General features: G+C 36.5%; 1 protein-coding gene across 13 annotated transcripts in view; it reads right to left on the reverse strand.

Annotated features, from left to right (window-relative positions):
* Positions 1-26,628, reverse strand: part of EVI5 (ecotropic viral integration site 5) — a 197,574-nt gene that overhangs the window by 136,630 nt on the left and 34,316 nt on the right. For all 13 annotated transcript variants that reach the window (XR_003523070.2, XR_003523072.2, XM_027611578.2 and 10 more), the window contains 4 exons: positions 25,865-26,094; positions 2,146-2,335; positions 1,280-1,504; positions 424-498 (listed from right to left, as the gene is read on the reverse strand). Coding sequence is in view for 11 of the 13 variants with exons in the window: in XM_027611578.2 (XP_027467379.1) it covers positions 424-498; positions 1,280-1,504; positions 2,146-2,335; positions 25,865-26,013 (639 nt within the window). In the remaining 2 variants the exon portion in view is untranslated. The remainder of the gene's footprint in view (positions 1-423; positions 499-1,279; positions 1,505-2,145; positions 2,336-25,864; positions 26,095-26,628) is intronic.

Genomic DNA, 26,628 nt, shown 5'->3' on the forward strand with positions numbered 1-26,628 from the left:
GGCGTAACATGCCCTCAACTCTATGACAACCAAAATTTCTGTGTAAATTTGCAAAGATGTATAATATTAGTAAGATTTTCATATCAACACTTCAATCATGTCCTCCTTGGTTTGGAAAAGATGAGTCTTTATTAAATACTGACATATAAGTTAAGATTTAAAAGTAGATACAGGCTTTAGTGGAATATTATGGTCCAAATGTAGATACCAAGAAGTTGAAATTTTGTTTAGTGGCAGGATATTATTGCATGTGTTATTTTCAACACTTTTAATATTTTAAATTGCAAACTAAATATCCCTATTTAAATTATGCCTAGGGAAAAATTTCCAGTATCTAATGCTTAATAAAAACAAGGATGATTTTTAAATTCTCCAACTTCAATAAAGAACTTAATCAGATACTTAATACTTGTACAAACTTACCTGCATAAGCAACAATCCAACTATAAAAGCGCTTCCTTGACAGTAACCAACCTCACGATCCACCAAAGAATATGCCTAAAAAGTAAAAAATGTTCAGAATACTTTAACATGATGTATTATATCTTCCTTCTCTAAAAACCTAAAAATTGTGAGATAGTGGAGTAAAGACCATGTATTTTTTTTAGAAAAGCTTTTGCTTGCTTGTTATACAAGCTATCCTGTGTTTAAAAAGTAGGTGATTTATTATATAAAATTTTCTTTTGACAATTTCCCAATTAGAAACTGACAGCCCCTAAGGACAAGAAAATAAAGGAATTTGTACTCAGTGAAGTAACTAAGTTTAAAAAATGTTTATCTGAGCTAAAACCAGAGTAAGGTTAGGGTAAAGCACTGGAAAAACTGAGATGGTTTAAGAAGAAATTAATTCGCAGAGGTAGTTGAAAGGGAAAGGAATTATGAGAAGAAAAAAGGCAATATTGAAAGAAAAAATTACAATGGCACACACTTTTAAGGGCTAAGAATTTTTAACAGTGCTGGCCACAGTAAGCAGAAAACTTTGTTCCTAGATTGTGAAACTCACAGAAGATAAATTATCCATTTTCATAAATGATCTTTCTATGGCGTATAGTGATTTATAGGTTATTTGATTTCAACCAACTAGTACTAAGCAAAGTGATGAATTTTCTAAGTTCTCTAAACTAGACAGTAATGTAGCATCAAAAATAAAGCAGAAATTAGGCTAACAACCAATTTTTGCAGAAGAAACTGATTATTGTGCCGAGGGTCCATGCTTCATTATATGTATAATTTCAATCTTCTGAGAATTCATTTCAAAAAATGAATAAATAGAACTTACCTTCATTACATTAAATAAAACCTCCTGTCCAAGGCTATCTTTTTCCTTAAAAAAATTGTGTTCAGGATAAGTTCTAGCAATGTCCCTTCGGATCAATTTTTCACATGGTGAGGTCATTTTCAGGAGTTCTGAATACTGATCCTTAATTGGCATACTTTGTGCACTGCATAAAAGTTGCCAAACTATTGCTCTAAAGTGGTGGGGTATCCCTTTACGAACAAGCTCCTAAAAATAAAAATAAAAGTAAAATAAAATTTTAAAAATGAACCAGTTAAGTCTCTTACCTTAAAAGCCAAAGAAGACTTACTGGGGGTTGGAATGGAGTAGAACACTTTATCAAATTTATAATTCACAAAGCTACTCTGAATACTAGGGAACCTTTTAACCAAGGCTAAGACTGTATCCTATTCTGTTCAGAGGGTTACAATGCCATGGACAAATTCTTGACATTTCTCCCAAAGGATGGCCTCTAAAGCTACTAAGGAAGTAATTGATAATCTGCAGAGCTGTGAATGAAAGCACAATAACCATTATCTTTCAAAGGGGTGTTTTAGGCAAAAAAAGTTAAATACTGATAAGTCAAAGATATCAGATGTTATGACTTCATTCCTGAATCTATAAAATGTGAGGATTTAATTTCTAAAATAATTTTCAGCTATATATTTCTACGATTAGGATACATCTATAAAAACTGATATGTACAAGTCAAAACTTATATGGGCACAAATAAATGAAAACATATAAAGCAGAGCTCTATTACAGCACTTGGAAAGTACTAGAATCTGATTTTTTAAAATCTTCTATTAATCCATGCCTTGATGCCCCTTTGGGATAAGAGGAAGAACTTCAACAAAGAATACAAATACCTTAACTTGCTTTTCCTTCTTTTTGCGTACATCTTCCCATTCATTAACAATTCTTCCCCAAAGAATCCAAGAATCTTCTTCAAGGTGGCTGAGATTGCTAGAGGCTGATGAACTTGATACAAGGGAGGAGCCACTGTTTCTTCTTGACCCATTTACAGATCTTAAAGACTTACTATCCGTCTCTAACAATCTAAAACATAATTAAAAATTGCTCAAGATCTAATTTCAGTGATACTTGATGAAGTAATGATGATACTTAGAGCTTCACTATAGCTATGGTTTTAGAATATGCATAATTTCAATAATATCTGATTGGCATCTATAAAATTACTGCTATTTTTGTCATCTAAGCATAGCAATTTAAAAAAAATTTTAAAGACTATTTATTTGAGAGACAGAGAGAGCAGGGGGAGAGGCAGAGGGGTAGGGAGAGGGAGGGGAAAAGAATCTCAAGCTGACTCTGCACTGAGCGCAGAGCCTGCCACAGGGCTTGATCTCACATCCCTGAGATCATGAACTGAGCTGAAACCGAGAGTTGGATGCTTAACTGACTGAGCCACCAGGTGCCCCACAATTTCAGAACTTGATGGTAAGTTATGTTAAATATTTTAGTGCTATTAGTCCCACTATAATTTCCCTTCATCTCCACTAACAATACAAATTAGGAGAAATCTGGTGAGAAAAATAGTTGGGAGGGCTTCAGGAAAAAAGAAACTACAGTTGGAACAGGTATAACAAATTCTATGAAAGAACTAATCCTAATATGTTTAGAATATGTCCTGCGCTAGAAAAAAGCAAGGCAAAGCCGTACAAATCATCCAAATCCCGTCTCTTTTTTAATTTTTCTCTACCCATGTATAAATCTGCCCAGAGTGTTTGGTTTGGCCATGCAGTGTTTGTATAAATTGAACAATTATTAATATTAAAATTGGAAGATTTTACTTATTTGTTTATATACACATATATTTATATTTATTTACAATTCTGGGGTTCTCTTGGAAAATAAAAAGATAGGGCAAAACCAGGCCCATATTTCTGCATAGGAACAACAAAGTGTAGCAGAGTAAGAGCTTCTCCCTTTAGATAGAGGACTTTAATCCACTCAATCTCCATAATCCCTACTATCTCCCAAAAACTCAGGCCAACTAACAGCTGTTATTTATCACTGGGTTTGCACTCTCAAACTAAGACCTCTTCACTCTTAAGGCCCTATCGCCTTTGTGTTTCCTTATCTGTTGAAAGATGAATTAAGATAATTTCAGAGATCAATTCTATGACTCACCACAACATCAAAAGCATTATTTCTTTTATAAAGACACAGACTATAAAAAAAGTTTGGACAATGTGGCTCCATCACTATAAAGATGTGAATTACATGTCATTCAAATAAGGGTCCTAAAAGATCTATTTGTGTTTTTAACATGACTTCTATTTACTTCCAGTAATTTCTTGAGTAAGTCATCTGCTTAGGATATAAGAAATGCTCCCAGTAATAATTTAAGATAAATAAAAACTAATAAAGGAAAGAAACATAGGTGTCAAACCCTACTGAACAGACCACAGAAACACCCTTTATATTTATAATTTACTCATCCTTATATCCCTGACAGCATTTAACTCAGTACAAAGTACATTAAATATTGACTGAGATGAAATAAAATCAAAATTCCCCTATTAAAAAAAACTTCAAATCCCAAATATGTCATATTCAATAATACAACACAATAACACAAACTGAACAAATTCTATCCTTATTCATGGGATAATTTAATACATTTCCATTTCAGTAATTTATATAAAATATCCCAAATATTGCCAGAAACAGAAAAATTTATACAACCAGGCAAATTAAGGATCAACTATTTGCTATAAATATTCTTTATTAGAAAAAAATAATGTTTTACTTAAGTACTGTTTTTTCCACAGATATTATTTCAGTAAGTCCTCAATATATCCTATGGAAAAATTAGTAAATATATGTAAATACTTTTATGTATGAGTCTAATCCCTCAGAATTCTAAATGGAATAGAGAAACAAACTACTGAAACAACCTGAACCTAAGTCCTGTATTTCAGTTCATTATTCATTGAGTGCTTGCTATAGGCCAAGTAACTAAACTATAGCACTACCATCAATAGAGAGACATGGAGTTAAAAAGAAAATAATGGTATTTCCTAAGTTAAATGTAAGTTTGAGATATAATGGAAATATAGATGAAAAAGTGCCTAAACAGAAGGCTTTTAGAGAGTCAGAAAGGTCTCAGAGATTGCCAAGTTATAACTTCTGGTATAAGCAGGAATGCCAAGTGCAATCATGGGTGAGTTAGAGAAGAGGGTAAAGCAGTTTATCTTCAAAGGATAGTGAAATAACATAAACAAATACACAGAACTGTAAGAAAAAATGTATAAATGAAGTATTCCAAATAAAGATACTACATTACTTAAAATACTGTCCCGGGGGCACCTGGGTGGCTCAGTAGTAAAGCATTTGCCTTAGGCTCAGTCATGATCCCAGGGTCCTGGGATCAAGCCCCACCTCGGGCTCCCTGCTACGTGGGAGGCCTGCTTTTCCCCCTCTCATTCCCACTTCCCCTGCTTGTGTTCCCTCTCTCGCTGTGTTTCTCTCTCTGTCAAATAAATAAATAAGATCATTAAAAAATAAAAAAAATAAAACAGGGGTGCCTGGGTGGCTCAGTTACGGGGCGTCTGCCTTCGGCTTAGGTCATGAGCCCAGGGTCCTGGGATTGAGCCCCGCATCGGGCTCCCTGCTGCGCGGGAAGGCTGCTTCTCCCTCTCTCACTCCCCCTGCTTGTGTTCCCTCTCTCTATGTGCCTCTCTCTCTCTGTCAAATAAATAAAATCTTTAAAAAAATAAAAAAATAAAATACGGTCCCTACCATGACATATAAAAATGACACAAATGGTCAATAGCCATGAATATAAAAGTTAAACTATTAAAACTCCTTGAAGAAAACAGGAAAAAGCCTTTACCCCTGGAGGAGACAAAATGTGTTAACAAGACACAAGGAAACACTAACCATAAAAGAGAAAATTGATTAAAAAATAAAGTGGACTTCATCAAACTTTAAAACTCTGCTCTTCAAAAGATACCATTGAGAAAATGAAAAGGTAAGCCATACACTGAGAACAAAATGTTCTCAACATATGTATCTGACAAAAGATTAGTATCCAGAATATATAAAGAACTCTTAAAATCAATAATTAAGGCAAACAACACAGCTGTTTAAATGAGTAAGAGACTAAAACTGACACTTTACAAAAAAAGATAATCAAGCGGCCAATAAGCAATCAAAAAACACTTAACATCTTTAGTCATCAAAGAAATGCAAGTTAAAATCAAACTATGTAGGGGCGCCTGGGTGGCTCAGTCATTAAGCGTCTACCTTCGGCTCAAGTCATGATCCCAGGATCCTGGGATTGAGCCCCACATCGGGCTCCCTGCTCCGCGGGAAGCCTGCTTCTCCCTCTCCCACTCCCCCTGCTTGTGTTCCTTCTCTCGCTGTGTCTCTCTCTGTCAAATAAATAAATAAAATCTTCAAAAAAAACAAATATCAAATAAATAAATAAATAAATAAATAAATAAAATAAAAAAAATAAAAATCAAATCAAATCAAACTATGTATACATTAGAATGGCTACAATTTTAAAGACTGACCATACCAAGTGTTCCCTGGGATGGGAGCACTTGTAACTGTCATATAGTGATGTCATACTTCAACAACTTTGAAGAACTAAATACATTTTCATATGACCCAACAAGAGAAAGACTTGAAGAAAGTTCATAGAAGCTTTAATTCATAATAGTTAAAACCTAGAAACAGCCCAAATATCCAGAAAAAATAAGTGATCAAATTGTGATATATTCATTCATTGCAATATTACTCTGTAATAAAAAGAAACAAACTGCTGATACATATAACATAGATGAACCTTATAAATGTTAGGTTGAGTGAAAGAAGTCAGATGCAAAAAAAGCATATACTACATGATTCCACATATATGAAGTTCAAGAACAAGTATAGTATAGGAAGAAAATATAGGAGTAAGTCCTCATGACTCAGGGTTAGGTAAAGCCTTCTCAAAAATGACACCAAAGGCACAAGTAACTAAATAAATAAATACACATAAACACACACACACACAAATTGAATTCATCAAAATTAAAAATGTTTCATACCTTCCTTGATGCCATCAAGAAAGGGAAAAGAAAACTCACAGAATGGGAAAAAATATTTGCAAGCCAGAAGACCTATATCTAGAATATGTAAGAAACTCTTACAACTCAGTGATAAAGACAAACAACCCAATTAAAAAATGGGCAAAGAACCAGAATAGACATTTTTCCAAAAAAAGATATACAAATGGCCAATAAGCACATGAAAAGTTGTTCAACATCACTAATCATTTGGGAAATGCAAACCAAAACCATAATAAGACACCACTTCACAACCACTAGGATGACTGTAATCGAAAAGGCTTAATAACAAATGTTGGTAAAGAAATGGAGGCATAGGACACTAGACACTACTTGTGGGACTATAAAATGGTAAAACCATTTTGGAAAACAGTATGGTAATTCTTCAAATGATTAAACAAAGAATTATCATGTGAACCAGCAATTCCAGTCCGAGGTATATAACCAAGATAAATGAAAATCCATGCCCAAGAAGGGACACGAGGTGACTGCTAATGAATGTCAGTTCCCTGTGGTGACAGCTGCACAAAACTTACACAACAAATGTTCATGGCAGCATTACTCATACTAGCCAAAAAAGTGGAAACAATCCAAATGTCCATCAACTGTTAAATGGATTAAAAAAACACTGGTATAGCCATATAATGGAGTATTATTTGGTCATGAAAAGGAGTGAAATATTGGTACATGGACAAACCTTAAAAACATTATGCTAAGTGAAAGAAGTCACAAAAGGAAACATATTGGATGATTCCACCTATATAAAATATCTAGAACTCAGAAAGTAGATTTGTTGTTGCTGAGAACTGGAGGAGAAGTGAGAGGAGCAAGAAGGAATGGACAGTGACTGCTAATGGACATGTGCTTTCTTGTAGTGATGATTATACAACTCTGAATACTTGAAAAAACACTGAATTGTATACTTTAAACTGGTGAATTGTATGTATATGAGTTATAGCTCAAAAAAGTGTTATATAAAAAAAGAACAGGTAAAATGTTTCGATGACATTAAAAATCAGAAGAGAGATTTCAGGGGGGTGAGTTTGCTAGAAAGGGCACAAGGGAATTTTCTGGGATGATAGGAATTTTCTACCATGATAGAAATCATCTATGTGTTAATGGGCATGTGGGTTATACACAAATTTGTCCAAAATCAAACTATACTTAAGAACTGAGCATTTATGGGGCGCCTGGGTGGCTCAGTTGGTTAAGCGACTGCCTTCGGCTCAGGTCATGATCCTGGAGTCCCGGGATCGAGTCCCGCATCGGGCTCCCTGCTCAGCGGGGAGTCTGCTTCTCCCTCTGACCCTCTTCCCTCTCGTGCTTTCTATCTCTCATTCTCTCTCTCTCAAATAAATAAATAAAATCTTTAAAAAAAAAAAAAAAGAACTGAGCATTTATTTCTGATTGCAAATTATATATCAACTTTATAAAAATTTATAGAAAATACTGTCTGTGGTTAATGACACTAGAAGTAATGACAATTAGGTGAGAAACTACTGCTTTCTATTGTTGAGAGCCCTTTTAAACTTTTTTTAAAATAATGACTATTACTTTGTAAAGGACTATTTTTTATACATTAAATGTATCTATTTTGTTTTATTGTTGTTTTTTTAAAGATTTATTTATTTGAGAGAGAGAGAGAGAGACAGAATGAGTAGGAGGGGCATAGGGAGAAGGAGAGAGAGAATCCCAAGCAGACTCCACGCTGAGCACAGAGCCTGATGCAGGGCTGGATCCCAGGACCCCAAGATCATACCTGAGCTGAAACCAAGAGTCAGACTCTTAACCGACTACACCACCCAGGTGCCCCTAAATGTATCTATTTTGTAAAAAAAGGAAAATATGAACATTATTCCATTTCTTCCTTTTCTAATTTGTTAGTCATTCTAGCAGATTTCAGACTTTTCTAAAGATAAACTTTAGAATTTTTTTCAATGTTATAGGTATAATGAAGAAGTCTTTTCTGTTAGAGAGTTGGAACATTTTCCAGAAGTAATACTTGAACTGATACTGTTAAGACCCTCCCCACTGAGCTTCTAAGTCATGGTACACAGGAAAAGAATTTACACACTCATTAAGAAAATGTAGACTTGGGGCACCTGGGTGGCTCTTTTGGTTAAATCTGCCTTCAGCTCAGGTGATGATGTTAGGGTCCTGGCATTGAGCCCTGCATTAGGCTCCTGCTCAGTAAGGAGTCTGCTTCTCCCTCTATCTCTGCCTCCTTCCCCCTGCTCATGCTCTGTCTCTCTCTCTCAAATAAATAAATAAAATCTTAAAAAAAAAAGAAAGAAAATGTAGACTTTACAGAATGTGTAGTTAGAAACAAGTATTTTTTTTTTAAGATTTTTATTTATTTGGCAGAGAGAGAGTTAGTGAGAGCAGGAACACAAGCAGGGTGAGTGGGAGAGGGAGAAGCAGGCTTCCTGCTGAGCAGGGAGCCCGACGCAGGGCTCGATCTCAGGACCTTGGGATCATGACCTGAGCTGAAGGCAGACGCTTAACGACTGAGCCACCCAGGTGCCCCAGAATCAAGTATTCTTATCTCTCTTTGCTAAATACAGTGATGAAACAACTCAGGAAGACTCCTAAACAGGCTGCCACCTAGTTTCAATATAATTAAAGTATTCTGACATGGTAGTAGAGGGTGTGTACTACCTGAATATGTCAGCAATTTCCAAAGACTTGAGGCCAGCAACTGGGAAAATGGTAATATGGCATTACTCATAGGTCCTTGGACTACTGAGAAGTCTATTCAAAATGTACTTATTTCCCTCTTTCCAGAGCATGTGGGTTCACTGCCTTGCACAGATTTATTGCAAAAAAAGGAAACTACCTTTCTATTCCATCATAAGTTCTGTATGACTAATAATAAGAAGAAATTTATCAGATTCAAGGAAAAGAATACTGGCCCAGCGGGAATACTGTATGCTACAATCAAAGGCATGCCCCACAGGTTTGGGTGGCCTCCTGGACATTTTTTATCTGCCACTGCTATACAGTAATTCACAAGCCCAAATCTATTCATCGTCCCAGAATGCTGCCAGACTAAGACATCAGAGGTTGGATCTTTATTGACTGGAGAATACATAATCCTCAGTCTAAGTAAGCAACTCCAAGTTTTTGTTAGAGTAGCTCCAGCTCTAAGGACAGCATTCAAAATGGCTATAGCCCCACATTATCTGAGATGGGGGTGCTAAAGCTAATTTTCAGTTGGACTTCACTTCAAGTAGCATCAAGGATGGAGCAAGTCTAGGTTTGGCTGCTTCCAGAAGCTTAGAAGAGTTGGCAGAGAAAAAGCATTTCCAGTTCCCTAATGTACAGAACTCGTGACTAAACTGAGAACAAGGGAATATGTCAACACAGAGAGTAGTTTCAGTTTTATTTTATTAGGCAGATTACCTTCACCATAACTTTGCTATTGAGAACTGAACCTTATCCTCACCAAGGGGTCACCTACCTAAGGAAAAACAGCACAGTATGTACTACTTCATGATGGGCATATGAGAAAAAAAGAGTAGCTTGTGTGTGGCAGTGCACACTTGATGAACATCAAAGAAAAAGCCTCTCACAATAATACCATGGTTGAAAAACACAATGGAGGAGAAGGAAAACAATGGGTTCTCTTTTGGGTATTTGGAGTATGAAGACCTTGGGGGACATCAACGTAGGTAAGAAGCACAGCAATGGAAAAGACAAGTGTGAACCTTAGAAGAGAGGTGAAGCCCAGAAATAGAAATCTGGCAATTATTGTAGTCCCCCCTTATCCGCAGCTTCACTTTCTGCAGTTTCAGTTACCCACAATCAACTGAGGTCCATTAGCAGATGATTCTCCTTCTGACATATGGTCAGCAGGTCAACAGTGGCCTAATGCTATGTCACAATGCTACGTCACTCACCTCACTTCATAGGTAGGCATCTTACCATCTCACATCATTACAAGAGAACAGTACATTAAGATATTTTGAGAGAAACCTCACTCACACAACTTTTATTACACTATATGGCTGTAATTGTTCTATTGTATTGTTAGTTATTGTTGTTAACCTCTTACTGTGCCCAATTTATAAATTAAACTTTATCACAGGTACATATGTATAGAAAAAACAATACATACAGAGTTCAGTACTATCCACGGTTTCAGACATCCACTGGCATTCTTGGAATGTATCCTCCATAGACAATGGGAAACTAACACATTTGCGAAAAGTTGACAGTAAACTTTTTGAATACCCTATTGTACTCAGCATATTACTTCCCTATGGGTACCAGAACTAAAAGATCAGGATACAACAGCAACAGGTCATCATGCCATTTGGAAATGTGTAAACTGCTAAGATAATTTACAAAGAGCTAACGAAAGACCTAAGAAAAGCAAAGGTTAAAAAAACTGCTATATAAGAAAAACACTTGGAAAGCTAAATACACTGGCACTTACTGCAGGGGAATCAACTTTCCAAACAGGGATTCAAATATCTCTTGTAATGTTACATCAAAGAAACAGGATATGAATGTACTGGGAGAAAAACAGCAACTAGCAAGCTAGAATAACAGCAAACCAGTAGCAGCAAAATACTTGCCTGACTCACAGAGTAGTCACCCCCTTCTCATCAACATCATCAAGCACAAATTCAAGTCTCAGAGCAAGAGAAACAAAAAAGGGGAGAATTAAGAGAAAACCCAAGGAATTAGCACAGGAAACAATTCAGAGACAACTCACAGTGGGATGCCTACATGACAGGAATCTCTCCAGTTCTAAAAGCATGGGGGTTTTTATTTTGCTTCTGTTTCTTTAAGATGAGGTCTCAGAGAAGGCAAACACAGGAGACTTGTACCTCCCTCCCAAATAACCTGGCCAGAAACTGATGGTTTGGGGATTACTTTTATATAGACATTCCAGACAGACAAGCATAACAGACTTAACTTCTAAGATTTCTTAATTTAAAAACACAATGTGAAGCTAAGCTAGTTACAACAGAAAAAGTAGTTCAATAAATTCTCTTAATAACATCATCTAATTCCTTAAGAAATCAGACAACTAATAAAAAATGCAAAATAATCCTCAATGAAAAGAAAAAGAATAGTTTGTGTGAAGATCTTAAAGGCCTCTCTTATGATTGAAAATACATGAATTTTTTACAGAGAGACTTGAAAAGATTGGTTTTGCTCCCAAGCTTTTTAATTCTTTAATATTCTTGGTTGTATTATAGAGAATATCCTCAGGAAAAAAGGTAATGCTTTAGTAGTAAAATTATAAACGTAAGATGAAAGTTGGATCATCTAGATCAGCCCTGTCCAACAGAAATATACTGCAAGCCCCTTATATCAGTTTAAACGTTCTATTAGCCACATATAAAGTAAAAAATATATAATTAATTTTAATAATTTTACCAAATATAGTCAAAATACCATCTTAGCACGTAATAAAAATTTAATTAATGAGATATTCTTTTTTTCAAATCAACTCTTCAAAATCTGGTATACATTTTACTCTTACAGCACATAACAATTCAGACCAGCCACATTTCAGGTGTTCAACTGCCACAACTGGCTTGTGGCTACCATACTGGACAGTATAGATCCAGATGTTGGTAACATAAAGATATATAAATTAAGGTTTCAAGGATTCCTGCTTACTATATTTAAAAATACATAAAATACATTTATTTTAGTTTAAAAGAACCCTTATCCATTTTCCTTATTCTCATACCTCACCGCCCAAAAATCTGTAAAAAGCAAAGAATGTAAAAGGAAATAAACACTGTTCAATGCCAAACTTTTAGACCACACAAATAATGGCCCATTAAAAATTTAAATTAGCAACATTCCCTTCCTTAATTAAAATGCACTGCTATCACACTTGAACCTTACCTTCCTAAATTCATCTCTGCCAAAGCCTTGTATTTTTAAAATGAAAAACACATTTAACACATAAGAAAAAAATAGCTGTCCCATTTCAACTTTAAGGCTATCAATTATTAACTTTCATCAAACAGATCTTTGATATTGTATTGAACCATTTCTTCACATCTTTCTGGGGTTGCCACATGCACTGATACTTTAAAAGTTATCATTGCAGTAAAACTATGGGGAGGAAAAACTTTGATATTTGATATTTTCATGTTTCTTAAATTATCATTTTCTAAAATATTGCCATTTTAATACTTTACTGAATTAAAGAGAGTTAAGTAACATAACCAGAGACTCATTTATTTGGAGAAGAGAACAAAATATCCTAAATAAAAGCATTTTCCTTATATCTCTTATTACAAGTAGTAATTGTGTCTCATAATTTTTACCTTAGTTATGTAACTTACATATCTACATTATAAACCACAGAAGTGGTCAGAGAAAATTTAAGTTATTATTCTTATAATTTTTCCTTGGACTTAATATGTTGGCAGGATAGTAGGGCAGAACAGGGGGAGGAAAAGTTAGACCCAGTGTTTGCCATTTTATTTTTTGTTAGAGTCAGAAATGTGTTTTTCCAACCAGGATTGTTCTAAGGCAAAACAAGATGTCATTACATTCAAACATTCTCTACACATAAATCCTTCCCATGGATTTTGAGTTTTAATGACAAAAAAAAAAAAAAGAGAGAGAAAGAGAAAATGAAAGTCTCAAAATGTGAACTCGAAAAGAGTACAGATTTTGAGTAATCCACACAAGAACAAGGGTGACAACCTTCTGCTCCTTTTATTTCTTCAAATTCTTACTTGTCAAAACCTCTTTTCTGAACATCTTTAAACTCTAGTAATTATTCTTTAGATATTAACATATACACAGGGCACATCTGGTATTCCCAAATAAACGGTGAATTACTTGGGAAAAAGTTCATCTATATCCATACCTTACTCACAACAATTTTTAATACAGTGGTTTGTATATTTTAGTTGTACAATAATTGTTAATCACAACCATAAAAATAAATTCAACTCTGGTCACTTAAAACTCAGCACCAAAAGTTATCTTTTGTGCAAACTACTTTTCCATGTAAGAACCAAGTCAAAACTTAAGAATACTTTATATCCTTTAGCACTATCTATATAGTGCTTATTAGGCTATTAAAATTTACTGTGACTATATTTCTCTATGTTTAAAATTTAAGTACTTAAGACATACAAACAACACTTGGCTCCAACGTCTAGTATATGTGCTGCCGAAGCGAGCACAACACTTGGCTCCAACGTCTAGAGATGAACCACAATGTGAGATGAAAAACACACTGCATCGGATTAATGGCCAATTAGACATGGCAGAAAGCAGTATTAATGAACTTGAATACATAGCAGTAGAAATTTTCCAAAAAATGAACAAAGTCTCACTGAGCTGTGGAATAACTTCAAGGCGTTTTAATATTTGTGTAATTAGAATCTCTGAAGAAGAGGAAAGCAACAAAAAAATTTCAAAGATAAAAATGGTCAAAAAGTTTCCAAATTTGAAGAAAACTGTAAATCTACAAGAAGTTCAACAAAACCCCAATATAAGAAACAAGAAGAAAATTACAGGGGCGCCTGGGTGGCTCAGTCAGTTGATCATCCAATTCTTGGTTTTGGCTCAGGTCATGATCTCAGGGTCCTGGGACTGAGCCCCACTTTGGGCTCCCTGCTCAGCAGGGAGTCTGCTTGTCTCTCTCTCCCTCTGCCCCTCCCCTCACTCACACACTCTCTAAATATATTCATTTAAAAAAGAAAAGTACAATAAGGCATCTCTCAAAATTAAACTACATAAACCAGAGATAAAGAAAAAAAAAAAACTCTTAAAAAGAGACAGGGAAAAAAAGATACATTATATACACAGGAATAAAGATAAGAAAGGATCAGATTTCCCAATGAAAACAATGCAAGACAGAAGTCAATGAAACATCATTAAAGTACTGTGGCGGGGGGGGGGGGGGAAGAACTGTCAACCCACACACAGAAAAAATATCTTTAAAAATCAAAAGAGGGGTGCCTGGGTGGCTCAGTCAGTTGAGTGTCCGCCTTCAGCTTGGGTTGTGATCCCAGGGTGCTGGGATCAAGCCCGGCATCAGGCTCCTTGCTCAGCGGGAAGCCTGCTTCTCCCTCTCCCTCTGCCTTCTGCTCCGCCGACTTGTGCGTTTACACTCTCTCTCTCTCTCTATGTCAAATAAATAATAAAACATGAACTTTTAAAGAAAGTCCTTCAGACAGAAGGAAAATTATATCAGTTGGAAATCTAGAGCTAAAGAAAGAAACAAAGAGCTCCAGAGATGGAAACTATGTATGTAAATACATGAGATTTTTTCTTATTATTTCAATCTCTTTAAAAGATAATTGGCTTGGGATGCCTGAGTGGCTCAGTGGTTAAGTGTCTGACTTCAGCTCAGGTCATGGTCCCAGGGTCCTGGGATCGAGTCCCACACTGGGCTGCTTGCTCAGCAGGGAGCCTGCTTCTCCCTCTGCCTGCCTCTCTCTCTCTCTCTGACAAATAAATAAAATCTTTATTAAAAAAAAGATAATTGGCTTGAAGCAAATATCATAATACAGCATGGAGTTTACAACATATATAAAAGTAAAATGCTTGACAAACCTACCATGAAGGACTAGAGAGGAGAAATGGAAATGTACTATTCTAAGTACTTACACAACGTGTGAAATACTATGAGATCCCTTTAAGGCAGATGGTGATAAATTAAAGGTATCTACTACAAACCTTAAAGAAACCAGTAAAAAAAAAAAAAAAAAAAAAACCAGTTATAGCTAATAAATCAACAAAGAAAGTAGACTCATTAAAAAATATTCCATTAAGTCAAAAGTAGGCAGAAAAATAAAAAGGAAACAATATAAAACAAAATGACAGATGTAAATGTAAGCCTATCAATAATCACATTAAATATAAATGATCTACTTTCCTTAAAGCCCAGAAAACACTGTGTTAAATGAAAGGAGCCAGTCACAAAAGACCACCTATTGTATGATTCCATAATGAAATGTCCAGAATAGGTAAACCCATAGAGATAGAAAGTAGATTAGCAATTACCAGTGGCTGGAAGGAAGGTAAAAAGGGGAGACTAATGGATACTTTCTTCTGGGGGGTGATTAAAGTGTTCTGAAATAGGATAGTAGTAATGGATGCACAACTTTGTAAATATACCAAAACCCACTATATTTTTACACTTTAAAATTGTGAATTTTAAACTTATAGAATAAGTTAAAAATACAGTAACAATATGATGAAAATATAGGAAAAAAACAGACGAAATATTAATAATAAAGTACATATCGTCTTGGGTCCATCCCTGCAAGAAGATTGTAATTCCCACTTCACTCCATGAGGTTTGAGTATGTGATTTGCTTTGCCCAGTAAAATCTAAGTAGAAGTTATGTGGATCACTCCCTAACCGATACTTTAAGGTATTTCCACTCTCTCTCTTTTCCATTTGCTGCAAGTCTGGTTATTCCTGGATAGGGGCAGGTCGTTGGTCCTGGAATGAAGAAGTGTGGAACAAAGATGTACTCAAACTGCAGCTTGAGATGAACATGAAATATGAGGAAGAAATAAAGATTTGTTGGTGTAATTTTTTTGAAAGTAAATGGTCTAAACATTCCAATTAAAAGGCAAAGATCGTTGGTTTGTATTTTAAAAAGCAACACCCAACTACATGCTGCCTAATGGACAAACTTTAAGGATAAAGAAAAAAGAAAGGATGGAAAAATATATAAAATTTTAACACTATTCAAAAGAAAGCTACGATGACTATATGAGATAAAGTAGATTTCCTTTCATAAGATTTATTTATCTTTTAGAGAGAGAGAGAGTGCAAATGATAACACGGGTGGGGTAGTGGGGAGGGAGAGAGATAGAGACAGGCTCAAGCAGACTTCCTGCTGAGCCCAACACGGGGTTGGGCTCAGCCCCAAATCACGACCTGAGCCAAAACCAAGAGTTGGAACTCCAACTGACTGTGTCACCCAGGTGCACTGAGATAAAGACAATTTCTTTTCTTCTCTTTTTTTTTTTTTAGGATTTCCTATAAGGAATTATTTTTTAATTTAAATTCAATTACTTAACATATAATGTATTACTAGTTTCAGAGGTAGAGGTCAGTGATTCATTAGTCCTATATAATAACCAGTGCTCATTACATCATGTGCCCTCCTTGACATCCATCCCCCAGTTACCCCATCCTCTCACCCCTCTCCCCTCTAGCAACCCTCAATTTGTTTCCTATGATTAAGAGTCTCTTATGGTTGAGCACAGGCTGCTGGGAAGATGGCAGAGTAGGAGGACCCTGGCTCACCTCCTGCCATGTAGCCACCTAGAGAACACACACATCAGCATAAATAACCCAGAAAGCAACCCGAAGACTGGCAGAACAGAGTCTCCATAGCCAGATGTAGACAAGAGGCCACAGTGAAGCAGATCCACTCCCTCCAACTGCTCTTGGCAAGATCCCACCAAAGCAGTGCCACATGCCTGGCAGTGTGCAAACAGCCCAGACAAGGGTCAACACCACTCCAAAGTGAGTCCTGCTCCAGGGAGAGGAGAAGATAACCACACACCAGTCTGACTGTGACTGCAACAGTGGGTTGGGAAGAGGCAGCTGGTCTGATTGCAGGCCCCACCCACCAAAAGCTTCTCAGGGCACAACACAGGGAAAGTGTCCTGCAGTTTGATGCTACTTCATCCCTGGCAAACACCTGGTCTTACTCAACTCAAGCCCAGAACAGCCCCAGATGAGCCCACTAACAACAGAGGCACCAGACTCTGCCCACAACAGGCAGAAAGCCATTGCAGACTGGACTGAAGGCAAACAGAGCTCCACCGCAATGGTAGGACACCCCTATAGCAACACACATAGGAGATACCCCTGAAGCACCATTTTCTGGTGAAAAGGAGATATGGTACTGCAGAGCACTACAGGACCTCTTCTTCATAAGCCACTACTTTCAAGTGCAGGAGATGTAGCTGACTTTCCTAACACATATAAACAGACACAGCAATAGACAAAATGAGGAGACAGAGGAATATGTCCCAAATGAAAGAGCAGAACAAAATCACAGCAAGAGACCTACACAAAATGGAGATAATATGTCTGATAGCAAATTTAAAATTATGCTCATCAAAAATGCAGTGGAGAAGTTGGCAGAGAAAAAACAATTGTATCCATAACTTAGGAACTAAAATTTCTGGAGGAAAATGAAACATGAGCATGTCCTCATGTTTTTTTTTATCTTTAGTTATCACTTTGCAAACACAGTCCTGGTGAGTTACCTAGAACCTTTTTTTTTCTCTTTCCAAAATAAAACTCTATGTCCTGAATTCCATTGGCTCTCTCTTAAAGCAGAGGAGCTTGGCATATTCAAGATTCTCAGTTGCAAGTGACAGAAAACCTTGTACCGACTGGCTTTAAATAAAAAGGAATTATACGGGTTTGCTTCACCAGAGTATCCAAGGGGTGGCACTAGTTTCAAACACAGCTTTTTGGGCGCTCAAATGCCTCCAGGTCCTGGTGTCTCCATTCCTCTTTGCCTCCTCTAACCCAGAGCAGCTGCAGCAACTCCAGGCGTACATCTCCTCGCTGGGAGATCCCGGTGGAAAAAAGCTCATTAGCATAAGCCCATAGGCAAGTCTGGGTCTGTCTCTGATTTCACAATCATGATGTGCTATAACAGTCAGGACACTTGGTTCTAGTTCTGACACTATTCCTAGAATTTGTACAGTGATGTTGGGAAGTCATTTGCTCCTCCCACGCCTCAATTGTCTCATTTGCCAAATAAAGGGATAAGATCTCAACAATAAATAAATAAAATGAAGTTATGTCATAAAGATACTTGCTAGAATTGAGAAAGGAGTGTAGGACCTCCCTGCCACCCTCCACCAAGAGATAGGGAACCTAAAAAAGAACCAATTAGAGATATTGAACCACTAAATGAAAATAAAAAAGAGCATCAGCAACCTGGAGGACAGAGTAAAGTAATCAAGCTGAGCAGATGAGAGGGGGAAAAAATACTCAAAATGAAAATAGACCAAAGGAACTGAGCAACGCTGTCAAGCATAACAATCACGATAGGGATCCCAGAAGGAGAAGAGCAAGAAAAGGGGGCAGAAGATTTATTTGAAGAAATAATAGCTGAAAACTTTCTGAATCTGGGGAAGGAAAGAGAAATCCAGATCCAGGAGGCACAGAGAGCCCCCAACAAAACCAACCCAAAGAGGTGTGCACCAAGACACAAAGTAAATAAGATGGCCAAAAGTAGTAATCAAGAGAGAATTTTAAAAGCAGCAAGAGAGGGGAAAGCAGTTATGTACAAGGGAAACCCCATAAGGCTATCAGTGAATTTTTCAGCAGAAACTTGGCAGGCCAGAAGAAAGTGGCATGATATATTCAAAGTGCTAAAAGGAAAAAAATCTACAGCCAAGAATACTCTATCCAGCAAGGCTTTCATTCAGAATAGAAGGAGAGATAGTTTCCCAGAAAAATAGAAGTTAAAAGCAAAACCAGCCACATCCCTGTCACACACGATGTCATCGGCCTGTGGGTCCCAAATCCACAGTCCAGCCATCCTTCTGCCTGAGTCAGCATGCCAGCTGCTCAAGGCCAAGTCAATACACCTTCACCACAGATTGACAAGGATTCAAATTCTTCCCCTCAAATTCCAGCCCCTGTTCAAGTTTGTGCACAAAAGTGGGCATAATTATAACAGCACAATGAAGCAATCCAAAGAGTGACACTAATTCTGTGGAATATATAATGGATAAAAGGAGTGTGCTAGGCTGAGAATATCTCCAACAAGCACATCAAAGAACAATACATACAGCATGATTCTCGGTAGTAAAAGAAACAAACATGGGAAAAATAAAACAAGACGAAGTCAGAAAGGGAGACACCCCATAAGAGACTCTTAATCATAGGAAACAAACTGATGGTTGCTGGAGGGAAGGAGGCAGGGGATGGGTAACTGGGTGATGGGCATTAAGGAGGGCACTGGATGCAATGAGCACTGGGTATTATATAAGACTGATAAATCACTGAACCCTACCTCTGAAACTAATAATATACTATATGTTAATTAAGTGAATTTAAATTAAAAAAAAAGAACCCCCCCAAAAAAAGAAGAGTCTCTTATGGTTTGTCTCCCAATCTCTGATTTCATCTTGTTTTATTTTTTCCTCTCTTCCCTATGATCCTGTTTTGTTTCTTAAATTCCACATATCAGTGAGATCATATGATAATTGTCTTTCTCTGATTGACTTATTTCACTTAGCATAATACCCTCTAGTTCCATCCATGTTGTTGCAAATGGCAAGATTTCTTTTTTTTCTTTCTCTTTTTTTTTTGGCTGAGTAGTATTGGTTTTGGGATCAAGGCAATACTGGCCTCAAAGAAAGAGTATGAAAGTTTTGCTTCCATTTACATATATATATATATATTTTTTTTTTTTTTTGGCTGAGTAGTATTCCATCGTATATATACCACATCTTCTTTATCCATTCATCTGTTGATGGACATCAGGGCTCTTTCCATAGTTTGGCTATTGCAGACATTGCTGCTATCAACATTGGGGTGCAGGTGTCCCTTCGGATCACTACATTTGTATCTTTGGGGTAGATATCCAGTAGAGCAATTGCTGGGTCATAAGGTAGCTCTATTTTCAACTTTTTGAGGAACCTCCATACTGTTTTCCAGAGTGGCTACACCAGCTTGCATTTCCACCACCAGTATAGGACAGTTCCCCTTTCTCCACATCCTCACCAACATCTGTCATTTCCTGACTTGCTAATTTTAGCCATTCTGACTGGCGTGAGGTGGTATCTTATTGTGGTTTTGATTTGTATTTCCCTGATGCTGAGTGATGTTGAGCATTTTTTCATGTATCTGTTGGTCATTTGAATGTCTTCTTTGGAGAAATGTCTGTTCATGTCTTCTATTTCTTGATTGGATTATTTGTTCTTTGGGTACTGAATTTGATAAGTTCTCTATAGATTTTAGATACTAACCCTTTATCTGATAAGACATTTGCAAAAATCTTCTCCATTCTGTCAGCTATCTTTTGGTTTTATCGACTGTTTCTTTTGCTATGCAAAAGCTTTTTATCTTGATGAAGTCCCAATAGTCCCAATTTTTGCCTTTGTTTCCCTTTCTTTGGAGAAGGGTCTAGCAAGAAGTTGCTGTGACCAAGGTCACCGAGGTTGCTGCCTGTGTTCTCCTCTAGGGTTTTGATGGATTCCTGTCTCACATTTAGGCCTTTCATCTATTTTGAGTCTATTTTTGTGTATGGTGTAAGGAAATGATCCAGTTTCATTCTTCTGCATGTGGCTGTCCAATTTTCCAAGTACCATTTGTTGAAGAGATTGTCTTTTTTCCATTGGACACTGTTCCCTGCTTTGTCAAAGATTAGTTGACCACAGAGTTGAGGGTTCATTTCTGGGTTCTCTGTTCTGTTCCACTGGTCAATGTGTCTGTTTTTGTGCCAGTACCATACTGTCTTGATGATTACAGCTTTGTAATAGAGCTTGAAGTCCGGGATTGTGATGCCACCGATTTTGTTTTGTTTTGTTTTTAATAATTCTTTGGCTATCAGGAGTCTTTTCTGGTTCCATATTAATTTTAGGATTATTTGTTCCAGCTCTCTGGAAAAAAGTTGATGGTATTTTGATAGGGATTGCACTGAATGCATATATTGCTCTGGGTAGCATAGACATTTTAACAATATTTGTTCTTTGTAACTTCCTCAATTTCTTTCTTTCTTTGTATCTTTCCTCAAATATTTTAAAAGCATAGTTTTCTGAGTATAGGTCCTTTGTCTCGTCGGTTAGGTTTATTCCTAGGTATCTCATGGTTTTTGGTGCAATTGTAAATAGGATCGACTCCTTAATTTCTCTTTCTTCTGTCTCCATTGTTAGTGTATAGAAATGCAACTGATTTCTGTGCATTGATTTTATATCCTGCCACGTTGCTGAATTCCTGAGTCTAGCAATTTGGGGTTGGAGTCTTTTGGGGTTTTCCACACAGTGTACCATGTCATCTGTGAAGAGTGAGAGTTTGACTTCTTCCTTGCTGATCCGGATGCCTTTTATTTCTTTTTGTTGTTGTCTGATTGCTGTGGCTAGGACTTCTGTGTACTATGTTGAACAACAGTGGTGACAAGGACATCCCTGCCGTGTTCCTGACCTTAGAGGAAAAGCTCTTAGTTCTTCCCCATTGAGAATGATATCCGCTGTGGGCTTTTTGTATATGGCTTTTATGATTATTGAGGAATGTTCCCTCTATCCCTACACTGTGAAGAGTTTTAATCAAGAAAGAATTCTGTACTTTGTCAAATGCTTTTTCTGCATCTATTGAGAGGATCATGTGGTTCTTGTCCTTTTGTCCTTTCTTTTACTGATGTAGTGGATCACACTGACTGATCTACGGATGTTGAACCAGCCTTGCAGCCCAGGGATAAATCCCACTTGCTTATGGTGAATAATCCTTTTAATGTACTGTTGGATCCTATCGACTAGTATCTTCGTGAGAATTATTGCATCCATGTTCATCAGTGATATTGGTCTATAATCCTCCTTTTTGGTGCGGTCTTTGTCTGGTTTTGGGATCAAGGTAATACTGGCCTCAAAGAAAGAGTTTGAAAGTTTTCCTCCCATTTATATTTTTTGAAACAGCTTCAAAAGAACAGGTATTAATTCTATAAGGTCAATTTCTAAGCAAACAATATTACCCGGCATAAAGGCATTTCAGAGGGCATAACAATCCAAATGTTTATGTACTTAATAATACAACTTCAAATTACATGAAACAAAGACTAAAAGAATTTAAAGAGAAACAGACAAATCCACAATTATAGTTGGAGGTTTCAGTACTCCTCTGTCAATATCTGATATCACAAGTAAACAGAAAACAGCAAAGATAGAGTAGACTTAAACATCAATCAAATTTAATTGATCAACATTAACAGAATACTCCACCAAACAACAGCTGAATATACCCTCTTCTCAAATTCACATAAAATGTTTACCAAAATAAGACCATATTCAGGGCCATAAAACAAGTCTCAATAAATTTAAACAGCTATTGCTAAAGCAGGGCTTGAAAATAAATGTACAGCACCAAACATTTGTATTAGAAAAGACAATACGAGGACAGAGACATTACATAAAAATGTCAAAAATCCCAAGACAACTACAGATCAATATCCACTATGACCATAGATACAAAAATTCTAAATACAATTTTAGATCAAATCCAACAATATTTTATAAAGACAATATATCACGACCAAGTGGGTTTATCCCCAGAATGCAAAGTTGGTTTAACATTCAAAAATCAATGTAATTCACCATATTAAACTATAAGAGGAATACCACATGATCATTTCAATAAATGCAGGAAAAGCATTTGACAAAATCCAACACCTATTTCTTTTAAACTCTAAGAAAACAAGGAAGAAAAAGGAACTTCCTCAATCTGATAAAAGCCATCTACAAAAACCTACAGTTAACATATTTAATGCTTTATCGCTAAGATCAGGAAAACAAGAATGTATGTTCACCACTTATATTCTAATTTGTACTCGAGGTGCTGGCCAGTTGCAGTAAGGTAAGAAAAAGAAATAAAGGCACCCAGATTGGAAAGGAAGAAGTAAAAGTGCTTTATTCACAGATGACATGCTCATCTACATACAAAATCTCATGGAATCTAAAAACAACAACGTAACCTACCAGAACAACAAGTTTAGCAAGGCAGCAGGATACATAAGGCAATATGGTTCCAATCAAAATCTTAGGAAGTATTTTTGTGGAAATTAAGAACTTGATGTAAAATTCACATGGGAACGCTAGGTTCCAAAAGCAGCCAAAATGGGAGAACTAAGTTGGAGGATTAACACTATCTGATTTCAAGACATAAAGTCACAGTAATCAAGACAGTACCGTATTGGCATTAAGAGAGAAAACAGATCAATGGAACAGAACACATCTAGAAATAGGCCTATACATACAATAACCACTAATTTTTGACCAAAGCTCAAAAGTACTTAAGTGAAGAAAGGATAGTCTTTTCAACAAATGGTATAGGAATAATTAAATATGCATATTCAAAAAATGAATTTTGATCTATACTTTGCTCCATATACAAAACTAACTCAAAATGGATCAGACCTAAACATAAAACTTAAAACTATAAAACTTCTGTAAGAACATATGAGTCAAGCTGTGTGACCTTGAGTCATCAAAATTACAGTCCATAAAAGAACAATTTCAAATTGGACTTCATCAAAATTTAAAACTTACGTTCTTCAAAAGATACTATTAAGAGAATAATAAGCTGCAGACTGGGGAAAAAACATTTTAAAAGCATATATCTGATAAAGAACTATATCCCAAATATACAAAGAACTCTTCAAATACAATGGTAAGAAAGCAAACAATGTAATTTTTAATGCGCAAAAATTTCAAACAGAGAAGATACGTCAGTGACAAACAAGCACATGAAAAGATGCTCAACACCATTAGAAAATGCAAATTAAAAATACAAGATACCAATACCTGTTAGAATGGCTAAGATTAAAGACTAACCATACCAAGTATCAGCAAGGATGCAGATGAACTAAAAATTTCATATACTGATGGTGGGAATGTGATAAAGTATAGGCCCTTTGACAGTTTGACAGTTAAATGTGCACCTATCATATAAACCAGCCATTCCAATCCTAGGTATCTGCCCAGAAGAAATGAAGCATACATCTATGTATATAAAGGTTTGTATACATAAATAATGTTCATAGCATTTCATAACAAAAAGTGAACTACGATATATCCATACAATAGAATATTACTAAGCAATTAAAAATGAACTATTCATACACACTACAACATGGATGAATCTCAAAATAATTATTCTGAGTAAAATACTCCGTTTAAAAAAATACGTATTATTCCATTTCTATAAAATTCTAGAAAATGCAAACTAATCTATAGTAACTAAAAGCAGATCAATGGCTGCCTGGGGATGGGGAAGGGGATAACGAATATGTTCATTTTCTTGACTTTGGTGATTATTTCACAGATATATACATATGTCAAAACCTATCAAGCTGTATACCTTAAGTATGTGTACTTTATTATGTCAATTATATGTGAAAAAAGCTGTTAGAAGTTGTCTCTGTGGGGCGCGGGGGTAGCTCAGTTGGTTAAGTGTCTGCCTTCGGCTCAGGTCATGATCCCAGGGTCCTGGGATTGAGCCCCGCATCAGGCTCCCTGCTGCGCGGGAAGCCTGCTTCTCCCTCTCCCTCTGCCCGCTGCTCCTACTGCTTGTGCTCTGTCAAATAAATAAATAAAAATCTTAAAAAAAAAAAAAAAAGAAGTTGTTTCTGTTATTACCCTTAAAGCCAGTGGTAGTATACCTCTTGACTGAACACAAAAGGGGACTCTTCCAATAAGTCTTTTATAGCTGATGGCCAAAAGAGCTTCTGATAATAATATAGTGAAGGGCACACAGGGCCCAGAGTATACATTCTCAACAAACGACTATTCTATTTCATTTCCATTAAGACAGAAGGATACTTCGCCTTCTATGAATAAACTGAATGAAGAGATTTCCCACTCTAAACCATAAATCAGGTATCTATCCTAAATTAAATTACTTTACAAATTAACCAAAGGGGACTAGTTTGAGAGTTTAAATAAAAAATGGTAGTTTTAGGGGCACCTGGGTGGCTCAGTTGGTTAAGCATCTCCCTTCAGCCCAGGTCATGATCCCAAGGTCCCAGGATCAAGCCCCATGTCTTGTCAGGCTCCCGGCTCAGCAGGCAGTCTGCTTCTCCTTCTCCCACTGTCCTTCCCTCTCCCCTCCCCACCCCCCCGGCTGGTGCTCTCTCTCAAATAAATAAAATCTAAAAAAAAGATGGCACCTAGGTGGCTCAGTTGGTTAAGCAGCTAGCTTCTCCTTCTCCCACTGTCCTTCCCTCTCCCCTCCCCACCCCCCCGGCTGGTGCTCTCTCTCAAATAAATAAAATCTAAAAAAAAGATGGCACCTAGGTGGCTCAGTTGGTTAAGCAGCTGCCTTCGGCTCAGGTCATGATCCTGGAGTTCTGGGATGGAGTCCCACATCGGGCTCCCTGTTTAGCGGGGAGTCTGCTTCTCCCTTTGACCTTCCTCCCTCTCATGCTCTCTGTCTCTCATTCTCTCTCTCTCTCAAATAAATAAATAAAATCTTAAAAAAAAAAAAAGAAAAAGAAAAGAAATGGTAGTTCCATTTGCCTTAAAAAAATTCTAAAATTCAGGAACAATTTAGGGAATTTGCTATATTAAGAAAACAAAGCTCTAAAGCTATCTGAGCCAGAAGAAAATTTTAGTACAACTTTAAGACCAACTTCTCCAAAAAAGACTTGAATACTTTTGTTAAGTAATTTTCATAAACAAGGAGCCAAAGACTAGAAAATAAATATTCTTAATATGAGTAAATTTTGATTATGGCACATATATATAAATGAATGGTTGAACTCATATAACTACAGAGAAAGAAAAGCCAAGCAACCTCACTCACCTATTTTGTTCCTCCAGTTTAGCCAGGAGTTCTAAGTCGTCTGGACTCAACTGTGAAGGGGAAGATGGTGAAAGGGCTGGCGTGGATAGTGTGGTAGATGAGGATGTAGTGTGTAACGAGGCAGATGGACTTGCCACCTGACTGGCCATCTGACTGACTGTATGTGATACTGTGTTCTTCACCCATGAGAGAGTAGAACTCAGCTTTTCTGCAACCTTGTCTGTCGCCACCTATGGATAAAAATGAAAGTTGAATATATTTTAGTTTTATTGCATTCATTACCAAGAACATGATAACCCTATTAAGTTTTACTTAATAGCCACCATCACAATAGTTTCTTTGAGGTGATAAAGGTAAAACCTACTTTAGCAACAATTATCCTAACACCTGGCTTTTGGAAAATATTTCAGTTCTGCAACATGAACAAACGAGAACAGCATTTTCCAACTACAGGCCAAAATCCATCAGGGAGTAATAAAATCAATATGACACGTAACGCTAGCATTTTTAAAAATGAAAAAGAACAGAAAATATCAGTGTAAATATATACTGTCTTATGAAATCGTTGTTTCAGTTACATATATGCATTAAAACTATGTACTACCTGTACATATATTTATGGGTATATTTAGTTGGGATGTAAAATCTATTCTTTAGTCAAAAACATTTGAAAGCAAAGGTATTAAAACATGTCCACTGGGTGATGAGGATAGGGAAATGCTGTAACATGATAATTCAACAAAAACTGGGGCTGCTTAGCCTAA

This window comes from Zalophus californianus, chromosome 4, assembly GCF_009762305.2.
Source record: "Zalophus californianus isolate mZalCal1 chromosome 4, mZalCal1.pri.v2, whole genome shotgun sequence".
NCBI lineage: Eukaryota > Metazoa > Chordata > Mammalia > Carnivora > Otariidae > Zalophus > Zalophus californianus.